Source organism: Sminthopsis crassicaudata, chromosome 1 (assembly GCF_048593235.1).
Source record: "Sminthopsis crassicaudata isolate SCR6 chromosome 1, ASM4859323v1, whole genome shotgun sequence".
Lineage (NCBI taxonomy): Eukaryota > Metazoa > Chordata > Mammalia > Dasyuromorphia > Dasyuridae > Sminthopsis > Sminthopsis crassicaudata.
In genome coordinates this window covers 223,210,598-223,222,001 of record NC_133617.1, presented here as the reverse complement: position 1 = coordinate 223,222,001, position 11,404 = coordinate 223,210,598, and the positions used below count along the sequence as shown (strand labels likewise).

Here is an 11,404-nt window from a genome sequence, read left to right as displayed (position 1 = left end):
ATGGAAGAGGAGAAAGAAGAAAACAAAGAAGAAGGTAGAAAGGAAGGGAAAAAGAAGTAGAGCACGCTACAAAGTATGCCGCAGCTTCGGGGTGAGTGTCCTCCTCCCAGCTCGGGTTCAAGTCTGGTCCTCCCCGCCACTGGGGGGCGCGAGCTGCCCACTCTTGCCGGCTCCCCGCCTGGGCCGGGCCCCTCCCGCCGGCTCCCGCTGCTCAGCGGTCCGTCCCCCCGCCCCCCCCCGCGCCCCTCCCGCGGGCTCGTCCCCCTTCCTGCCCCTCCTCGTCCGGGATGTTGCTGCCGCTGCTGCGGAATAGCTGCTTCCCTTCTTCCTCTCCCGGCGGCGGCGGCGACGCGGAGTCAGGGAAGCGGCCGGTGGGGCCGCTGCTGCTCGGAGCCCGTGGGGCGGCGGAGGCAGACGAAGCCGGGAACCACGAGCCGGGGGCCTACCCCCAGCGGCGGCGGCGGCAGGAGGAGGAGGAGGCGGCGGGGCCGGAGGCCGGGGGCCGGGCCCGAGGGGCGCCTCCTCCGGGGAGCGGGCCGCGGGCGGAGCGGGAGCCGTATGTGTCCATGGATCGGGGGGCCGCGCTGCAGAGGCGAGGCGGAGGCCTGAGCGGGGGCGTCTCGGCCGCCGGCTCCCCGGCGCTGTCGGGCGGCCAGGCCCGCCGGAGGAAGCAGCCGCCCCGGCCGGCCGATTTTAAGCTGCAGGTCATCATCATAGGTTCCCGGGGCGTAGGTAAGACCAGCCTGATGGAACGCTTCACCGACGACACCTTCTGCGAGGCCTGCAAGTCCACCGTGGGTAAGCGCCGAGCTTATAGAGCTGGGACACTGAGGGCGCACGGGCTGAGGACTACTGGGAGACCTGGGGAGGGGCCGGGGCGGGCGCCGGGAAAGGGGACTGGGCCCCTGAGGAGAGGGGGGACCCTTTGGGAAGGAAATACCGAGGAGGAGAGGACCGAGAAGGCCCCCCCCCTTCCCTCTTCGTGAGAGGCCTGGGACCCCTTCCCCCATCCTCGAGGCGAAGATGGGGACCTTGACTCCTGGGGGCGGCCCCAAGTGCCTCCCTTCCCTCTTGTCCCGCCCCCATCCCGGGGTCTCCCCTCTCCACATAGTTCCTCCTCAAGCTTCTGCTTGCCCCTTCCCCATATTGCCAGAGTTGACCTCATTTGTCCAAGCGTCCTTGAGCTTTTCTCCTTCCTCTACACTTTCTAACTACTCCGAAGGGGATGCCCCTTACCTTCAGCCCAACACAGAAAGTGGGTCCTCTGAGCCGAGGAGCTTCTCTGGTACTTCCTGCTCGAGGTCCCTTTCTTTCTTTTTTTTTTTTCTTTTTGCATACGGCTATTTTCATAATCAGCCTTCCCCATACACCTGCCTCTTGGTTCTTTTCCATTCTTGGGTGTGTTCATCATTCCACAAAAATACCTCCCTTTTACTCTTCTCCAAATTGATTTATGCCTTAGATACCTCTCTGGATGATCTGCTCTCTTAAGACCCTCTTTATTTGCATTTGTTTGGATTCAGCTGTCCCAAGCAGTAGCCAGTGTCGTTCTCATTTGAAACTCCTGACAGTTTTATATTACTTCGGAGGAGGGAGGGGGAGCGGTGTTGGGGGGAGTCACTGGATACTTCGGGGTGGGACTCAGGCCGGCGTGTTGTGAAATTGAAGATAAAGATAACATTCACCTGCTGGGGCGCGCGCAGTGGTTTTCATAAGTTTGACTAAGTAAGTGACAAAGGAATGTCAAGTTTATCTCTAGCAAAATTTTCCCCTCAGATTTTGATTAAAAAAAACAAAAAACAAACTTCCGTGAAAGGAACAATATTATGGTAAAACTGGGCGTCTACTTATTTGAGTTGCTGATAGGACATGCTGAAATTTGAAGTGCTTTTAAAAACTATCTAAGGAAAGGATGAGAATATCAGAATAGTGCAAGTTTGTTAATAAACACTATGTTGAAGTATATAGGATAAAATAAAAGACCAAACTTTGTATTCTGTTTCACTCATTGAGTTCTTATAATTTATTAATATGTCAGTGACCACCCAGGTAGATGTAGTGTAACTGCATCAGAAAGTGAAATTGCCCTGCCTCAGTAAAACTGAAATTGAAGGGGAAATTTATGAAAGGAAGCAAATTTATTTATAGTGAGAATATACTGGAGTTCACAGCATTTTATTTGCAACTTAGTTCTGGAAAGAACCTTCAAGATTTAGGCTAACCTGTCATATTGTAGTTGAAGAAATTACTTTGTTTTGTCTGGTTATCAATAATTCTCTCTGTGTCTCTGTTAGAGATATCCTCTAGGAATGTCCGGGAAATAGGGGGCTATTCAGTTTTAGATTTTAACTTTTAGAAGATAACTTTTGTAAATCCAATGTTGTAAGATTCTGAAAGTCCTATTTAATTTGAAAACTTATCTCATTTCTTTTTTGTGATTTTATTTTGGAAGTTTATGATTTAAAAAAAAAAAAATTAGTGCCTAACATTAAAGGACAGAACTTGTGGATAATTTGTGATTATAAAGCTGGTCTCCATTACTGAATATTTTTAGTGCTAGTTTTTGTTAAGGGTATATTTACACAGATTTTTAAGATTTTAAATTGCAATCCAGTAAAACCCCATGTTTTATATATTTTTAAAATCTAAATTTCTGGTTTAAAAGACCATACATATTATAGATAAAGAGATATTTTGCAATTTTGTTTTCCTTACTGCTATTTTGAAGCAATTTTTTGATCTTTTCTCCCATTTCCTTTTTTGCTTTCTAAGAGTTGCTTCTTTGACACTTATTTGCTTAAAATAAGTTGCAGATTTTTTGTTGAGAATGATAAAAATATTATCTAATGAGATTTATTAATCTTTTTTGAGGTTCAACAAACAATTAAGAAGTTTGCAAGTTTCTTTTTCTTAATTTTGAAGGTAATCCTTAAATACATAAGAAGGTATAGCACCTATAATTGTATCCTTAAATTTACACTAATGTACACTGGGATAAAGACAACAATTATTAGTAAGTCACCTTGATACTACTGCTCTGCTAGAACTGTCTGAATTGTGGTTACCCCAAAGTATGATATTATCTGATTAATTCATGACTTGGAGCCTTTTGCTAAGTACACAGAAACATCCTGTGACACTTTGGCTTCAAGGGGTTTACAAGAAGGAAAACTTATATACTAATTGTATCTGACAGATCAGTCTTATTGGAGGATAGAGGGAAAGGTGGAAGAGAAATGATATGAACTGGGCTTTGCTAGAGGAGTTTGACTTAAAGCATGATAAGGAAGGAATTTATTAGGTGTAGACAAAGTGTGATAAAGCAGAACTTAGCACAAGTAGATTAACTAAATTGTAGGTCTCCCATAGGGGAGTTGTTAGGTAAAACTGTAGCGTCTTACATGCTAAGAGAAAGGCCTTGGGAGTTCATCTTGTGGGCATTGAGGAGTCATGGGATTTTCAAGATGCTATGTTAGGAAAGTTGAAAGAATGTTTAGGAAATTTACATTAATTCCAGGGGGAAATAGTGGTAATTGAAAAGAACATGCATACGAGAGAAATTTAAAAAAAAATTGCTAGTCAGTCATTAAAAATTTATTAAATGCTTATTAAATTAAATTAGACACTATGCTAAAGTATGAGGATATAAAAAAAGATAAATGACAGTTTCTATTCTCAAGGAGTTCGCAGTTGAGTGGCAGGGACAATGGGCAAACAATTATATAAACAGCTGTGTACAGGAAATATAAAAGCTATATACAGGTTATATTGGAAGTAATCAATGGAATGTAGGAAGTAGAATTAATGGGGGTTAGAAAAGACTTTTAGTAGAACAGACGTATCAAACTGAAATAGAAAAGGATACCTGCTGTCTGCATGGTGATTTAGAAAACCACAAATAAACATTATACTGTATTTTTATTTTGTTAAACATTTGATAATAATTTTTAAAAATTGGTTCCGACTTCACTTGGCAGTTTCTCTGCTAGTTGTGACTTTTGAGTTTGACACCTCTGCTGAAGAAAGTGGTATTCTAGCTGACTTAAAACAGAGCAGGCAAAAAAGTCTGAGGTGAGGAGGGAGGGCATTCTACGCTTGAGGAATACCTAGTTAAAATATCAGAAGTTGGGAATTGTTTCAAGGATCAGCAGAGGAACTATTGGATGGCAGAGTAAAAGGGAAAAGAGTGTAAAATGTAAGAAGATTAGAAAGAGAAGGGTCAAGTTATGAAGATTTTATATTGATCTTTGAAATGAGCAGGAGCCAAGAAGTTTATTATAGAGTGGAGAAGGCTGAGGGGGGAGGGAAAGAGGAAGGTGTGTAACATGCCAGGATTTAAGTTGAACTAGATAGGCTCTAAGGCTGACTCCAAGGTTTTGAGATAACTTTGAGAATGATAGACAGAATAATAACTAATTTATCTCAAGCTTTAAGTTTTGCAAAATACTTTTTGTAAAAACAGAAGGAAAAGGAGGTGCAGAAGACACTGAATTTTAGGGGAAAGATGAGTTCACTTTCACATAGTTTGAATATGATTGACCATATACATATGTTAAGATAAATAATATGTCCCTTTTGTTTGTGTGAAGAACTCAAATGTGGAAAATCTACCAAATCAGATTAGCAACTAAGTAACATATATATTAAACTTAGAGAATTGGGGGCCGTGACTTGCCCTTGATCATACCCCTCATGTGTATCAGAGACTTGAATAAAGGTCTTTCTGATTCCAAGGCCAGACCTCTATCAGCTATACCAAATACCTTTCTTCCTAACTGTTAGAGGGAAACAATATATGGAATGATTATTCATTTAAGAAGAATCTAATGTATTCCAGGCACTGAGAATACAAATACCAAAAAAAAAAAAAAAAAAAATAGCCCTTGTCCTAAAAAAGTTGACATTCTATTGACATTAAATATTTTGTCTACTCTGTGCTAGATACTGATAGGGAAACTACATGAACGTACAAAGGTAAGGAAGTTCCAGTTAAATGATTCAGACATTGAGAGCTTTGTCTTAAAACTTCAGTTCTAGAGAAATCAATTCTAGTTGAAGTGATCTGGAAAGTTTTAATGGAATATTGTTTCAAGCTGAACCTCAAAGGACCAGCAGAGGCAGGGAAGCCAGTTTGGAAAGGGCTATTGTGACAGTATAATTTATAAGTGGGAATAAATAATAGCAGTATAATGATGAATGGGGATTAAGAAGACATGATAAAAACTTGATCCTTTTAAGTCTGATTGCTATTTCTGGTTGTATAAACGATATACCTAAAGTCATGGATATTTTAAGTTATTAAAGATTAATATTAGTGAAATTTCACTAAGCCTTTGGATACACCCTTTATAATAGAAATAATTATGTTTGTCATCTTGATAGAATGTTGTGAAGATCAGTTTATTCCTGGAATTCTTTGGGGTATCATAATATTTTAGTTACCTAGTGTAGATACATGCAGTTTAAGACATTTATCTCAAACAAGGCTAGTTTTGGAAATTTGATCCTTTTCTGCTTCATCTGACCTCACAGAGGAAAGGTTATTCTATAAATGACAGATTATAACCCCTAATTTTATCCCATTCTTGTAAGGGTTTGCCTTTGGTAACAAATGCAGTCAAGACTGGATTTCCTTTAGGAAAAATAACTCCTACTATATGATATACTGCTGCTGAATCAGTACTGGATGCTTTGTAATAAAAAAGAAATGGATTAAGCATATCAAAAGGAAAATATTTTAATATTAAACTATCTGTAGAATAATTTAAACTTCATAAGATTATAGAAATAATTTTTTAAATTTTAGATTAGGTAAGACACCTTTTTGTAGTATTTTTAATTGAACAGAACATTAACTGTTACTGCTATTTAGTATTGAGGCTCATATTGTAAAAACTTTATTTTTATTTTTAAAATAATAACATTTTTTAAAAATAACATTTAAATATATTAATTGATTTACATAATAAAGATCACTTTTGTATAAGACATTTAAGGATAGGATTTTTAAAAATTAATTATAATATTGGTTACTTAGTTAAAAATTTACTATAGTGTTTTTTGTCAATTTAAAAAATTGTTGTAAGGAAAGTACAGAGGCAGCTTTTCAAGTTTAAAATTGATCATGGAAGACTATTTGCCTTGTAAAGAAACATGCATTTTTCCAATGCCTTATATACTTATGATGTCTTTTTGCCTATATTGTGAACTTTCCTGAAAAGATACTATGGAAGCCCTGTTCAGCCTTTTCAATTCCTATAAGCTATTAGCTTCTTGTGGTTTTTTTTTTTCAGCTTCCTCTTGTTCTGTGGCTAGAAAAGTTCTCAAGAGCAGGTGCAGATAAATGAATTTAGATGAAGTTGAAATGTGAAGGGTTTACCTAATGTCCATTTTACATGCATGCTAAATTCTTTGCCTTAAAAAAAAAAGTCCAATCTGTTACATGCACAACTATATATAAAAATTATTATGTGTACTTGTTGATTATCTTGATTGTTTATATTATATATATAAAAGAACACTGGGTTTGGAGTCAGACTTGGATTTGAAGCCTGGCTCTGTTATGGATTTGATGTGTTTTCTTCAATAACCAGTTGATTTCTTTGAATCTCACTTTTCTTGTCTATAAAATGATAATCTTTTACAGGATTTTGGGGAATATTTGTTGATCCATCATTTCAGTCATGTCTGACTCCTTTTGACCTCATTTGGGATTTTCTTGGCAAAGGTACTAAAGGGGTTTATTATTTCCTTCTCCCAACTCATTTTACAGATAAAGAAACTGAAGCAACTAGGGTCTGAGATCAGTTTATCCACAGTAGTTTCTAGCTATTGAGTGTGCCATGTCTTAGATAATTTATATGTATTTAGGGTTCCTTGTTGCCTTAAGATGAGATTTTTTCGTTTAAGTATTTTTTTTTCTCATTTTCCTCCTCTAGAAAATAAAAAGAACAAATAATAAATAAGCAAAGCATATTCCTCTATTGGCCATATTAAAAAAAATTGTAGGCATCATTCTGAATATTTAATTCATCACCTCTTTCTTGGGAGGTGGGTGACATTCATTATCATCTGTACTCTGGAGTTATGTTTGCTCATTATGTTGATCAGAGTTTATAAGTCTTTCAAAGTTATTCATTTTACAGTGTTACAGTATAATTGTTCCTCTTGTTTTGCTCACCTTCATGCATTAGTTTGAACATATAGGTCTTTTCAGGTTTCTTGGAAAGTATCTCTTTCTTCATTTCTTATAGCATATACCAGAATTTGATAAACCATTTACCATTGATGGGCACTTATCTTAATTTTCAGTTCATTGCTAATTGATTTTTGATTTACTAACTATTTTAAATGGGATTTTTCCATTCTGGATTTTTTTTTTTGCCCATTCACAAATGTCCATTTATCTTAGTTTTATTTTAGTGTTCTGAAACTTTATTGAATCTATTGTTCTGGTTTCTTTTCTGATAAGCTATTCTAAGGAAGCCATAATGTCATCAACAAATACAGTAATCTTAGAATAACCTTTTAAATATGAATCATTTCTATATTATTTCTTTGGGAGGGAAGTAATTTAAAGTAAGCTTTCCTTTGTAGCCTTTGGACAAGTAGATTAGCCCAAATTTGACTTTTAAAGTACCTAGGTAACAAACCAATTAAATCAACCTTCCTTTACTCTTTGTAATATAATTTCTTCTGTGACAATTAAATGGGTATATAGAAAAGACTTCTATAATAAGTCTTTTAGTTTTAGTCCACTATCTATATTCAGTGGATATTAGATAAAAAGTGATCAAAATGGTTTTATCAAACATATTACAAGAGGGTTGATTGAAAGGACTAGAGGTTTTGACACTGTCAGTCACTCCCTCTTCCCACATACTTCTCTCCACTTTCATGACACTGTCCTTTCCCTGTGTATTTATGTGGCACATCCTCAGTTTTAGATCTCTTACCCATTAAAATATGGTTGTCTTCTAAAACTCTGGCTAGCTCTTCTTTTTTTTTTTTTTAATATCATTCTTTAGTGATTTCAGATATCATAGGTTTCCATTATTATCTCAATAAAGATGAGCCTGAAATCTATATGCGCAACCCAAATCTCTCTTCAGAGTTTCTGTTCTATGTCACTGCTAGATGTGTCCAGTGGGCATTTCAAAAATCAGTCAATAAATATTTATTAAGTGCCTGTTCTATGCTAGACATTGTGATAAATGCTGGATAAATCAGTATGTCAAAAATAGAACACGTTATTTTCCTCATCCCCTCACTGACCCTTCTCTAAGCTTTGCTATTTCTTTTAGAACAACAACCTTTCCGTTTGCCTGGATTTATAACCTTTGTGTTATCCTTTAATTTACTTTCCCTTCCTCCTTTCTCCCTCTTCTGCTCCCTAGTCCACATGCTCTTACCATCTCTTGAGTATTCCTACTTCCTATCTTTCACCCTATCTTAACTAACATTCTTTGACATAGCTGCTAAATTGATATTCCTAAAGCACAAGTTTGAATATGTTCTCAATTTGCTTCTATGGTATCCAGTTGAGTTTAGGTTAAAGCACAAACTATTTTCCTTGGCATCAAATCTTTTATAGTTTAACTCTAGTTTGTTTTTCCAGCTTTATTTCACATTATACTCCTTCACAAATTCTGTTCTAGCTAAACTGGCTTACTTAATTTTCCCTATAATCAGCATTGCATTTCATATCTCACCTTCTTGACTTTCTATATCTTGTTTTCTCTTTCTGGAATTTATTTCCTCCTCATCTCTGCCTTTGAAGATTCTGAACTGTCTCAGGCGCTAACTCATAGGAAATTAATATTTTTGTGTTCCTGCTAGCTAAGTTACATTGTATTTATTTATGAATGTATCTGATTTTAAGAGCAAAACTTCTTGGAGTGGGGGGTTGAATTTGTAATATCTTCCTAAAATGACATTGCAAACAGTATATACTTAGTAAGTACTTGTTGAATTACATTTAATTAAAGAAAAAGTGTTTTCAAGTATTTAAAGGGTTGTCATGTAGAATGGACATTAGAGATCCCTGGACTTCTAGCAAAGAATTAATTTTAACTGGAATTTACAAGTAAGTTTAAATTATTAGTAAAACAGTTCTCAAACAAAATAGATTGTTTTACAAGTATTTAGGTTGAAACTGAGTGATAATTTGTGGCTTTTTTGTTTCTTTTTTCCTGACTTGCCTAGGGTCACACAGTTAGGAAGTGTTAAGTGTCTGAGATCATATTTGAACTCAGGTCCTCCTGAATTCAAGGCTGGTGCTCTATCCACTGCACCACCTAGCTGCCCCCATTTGTGGCATTTTTACAAGTAGACTTAAAATATAAAATAAACATTAACTATAGTCATAAGCCATTCTAAGACATTTCTGGGTCATAGCTGTTATGTTTGGCTTTAGGCTCTTTGTCATATCTATTGGGTTCAGTCCCTCTCTGAATTTCTGTATTGGAAACCATTAAGAGAGATAAAGCTTAAAGGATATGAGGGGTAAGAGGTGTAGATTTCAGGGTCGCTATAGGGTCCATACCTGTTGATATACACAGATGATCTAGCAGCAATATAAATGAATCAGAGAAACAGATAATTAATTCCAACAGATAGCAAAGAGAAAATCTATTTCTTGCTTTGAGAATAACGTTTTAAGCTTTCCTTTCTCTCCCTCATAAACCCAGGATAAGTATTTTATATTCTATATCTTTATGTGTTTACATGTCTCCCACCTCTTTTTCTATATGCTTAAATGTTGTTCCCTTTGTCAAAGAATCCATAATTTGTATTCAGAAAATCCAGAACCTTGTAGTTCCACATTATTCCATCCAGGAGTATATATAAAGATTCTATTGCCAAGATGATGTAATATGGTATCTTAGGCAAATGTGAATTAGAAACTACTTTTGCTTAGTTCACATTTGAATTTTTATGTAGACAGTTTGTTATAAAATGTCTAATTGACTTTACTGAGTTACACAAACTAATTGTGACAAAACAAGATAAAAATCATCTTTCAGAGAATATGTTACAAATTGTTCCAGGTTTTTTAGATAGAATTAAAATCTGTTAAATTAAAATCTGTCTTGACTATTCATAGACCTCTCTTAAGAAAAGTTTCATTATGGTTTGAATTGATCAAACTTTTAGAGATTTTTTTTATCCATACACCCTTTGCAGAACCTTTACCCTTTGATTAAGCATTTGTCTAGTTTTATAAGAAAAACATTTGTTTATTTATCTTTACCATACATTTTTTACTTTTTGAAGACGTTATCAAACTAGACATTGTAAGCCAAAGATGCAATACTTTGAAAGAAGAGGAGGATATCACTATTTTATGATGGTTCTCCCTGTGTACATAGTGAAATCTAATAAAAAGAAGGAAAGATAGACAAATTTATTAATTGGTATTCTTTCCTTTTAGATAATATGGTCTTACTGGAGTAATATAAGACCTTGTTACTAATTGGAAGTCAGTGTGATGTAGAGACAGCATGTTGAATTAACATTTGGATGACTTAATTTATAATCTTGATTTTGTTATTTTAATTTGATTTTGATTTTTTTTTTAAAAATTTGTTTATTTGATTCAATATGGTCTTGAGAAATATCTTAATTTCTTGTTTTCACTCCATATGTAATACTGAAGAAGATATTTCTGTTCCTTCACAGGAATAATATTTTATTTGATATTTTAATGGCTCTGTGATCTCATCCATGTGCATACTCCTGCCAGTGCCTTTTTGTCTTATGCCATTCTTGTCCATCTTCTCTTGTCAAGCCTCCACAAGCATACTTTCAATGTCCTGGGGGCCTTTTTTACTTGCAGTGGAACATGTATTCTATCTATGGCTAATCTGAAGCTCTCCTGGAAGGACTAGCAAATTTCCAGTTCTAGTCATCTCTTTTTAATGACATCCTATAGCCTTACTTTTACACTGAAATTATTGATTATTAAAATACATATTGATTTAATTTGTAGGAAGTAGTGTAATAGCAAGAAATAGTACTGGCTTTAAAATTAGAGAACCTGCCTTTGATGCTCATTATGTTTGTGATAGATGGGGAAAATCCCTAACTTTCCTGAGACTTGTTTTCTCTTCTGTAAAATAAAGAGTTAGAGGTAAACAGATCTACATCTTTGATAGTTCTTCCTGGAATATCTCTGTCTCCTTGTCCCCACAAACATTTAAATCCTTAAATTCTTGGTGTTTATGGTGCTCATTTGGCAAATGCTTGTTATGAGTACTATATGATAGATAATCAAATGTCCAATGAAACATTGCTTCTCCTGGCCTCTGGATATACAATAAAACCAATCAGCTCCTAACCCTGTATTGGCTTTCCAGGGAGTCCTTCTCATATAACTGTTATTTTTTTCCTTTATAGTCTTGCA

The 11,404-nt window shown here is 36.4% G+C and overlaps 1 protein-coding gene across 2 annotated transcripts in view; it reads left to right on the top strand.

The window, feature by feature from the left end:
- The first annotated feature begins 265 nt into the window (after positions 1–265).
- RAB12 (RAB12, member RAS oncogene family) overlaps positions 266–11,404 on the top strand; it is a 32,447-nt gene continuing 21,308 nt past the window's right edge. Inside the window, exons 1-2 of one of the 2 annotated variants that reach the window (XM_074275207.1) lie at positions 266–798; positions 6,647–6,727. In XM_074275207.1, the coding sequence (XP_074131308.1) occupies positions 288–798; positions 6,647–6,727 (592 nt within the window). In that variant the 5' untranslated portion in view covers positions 266–287. The remainder of the gene's footprint in view (positions 799–6,646; positions 6,728–11,404) is intronic. The other variant, XM_074275218.1, reaches the window with a different exon arrangement.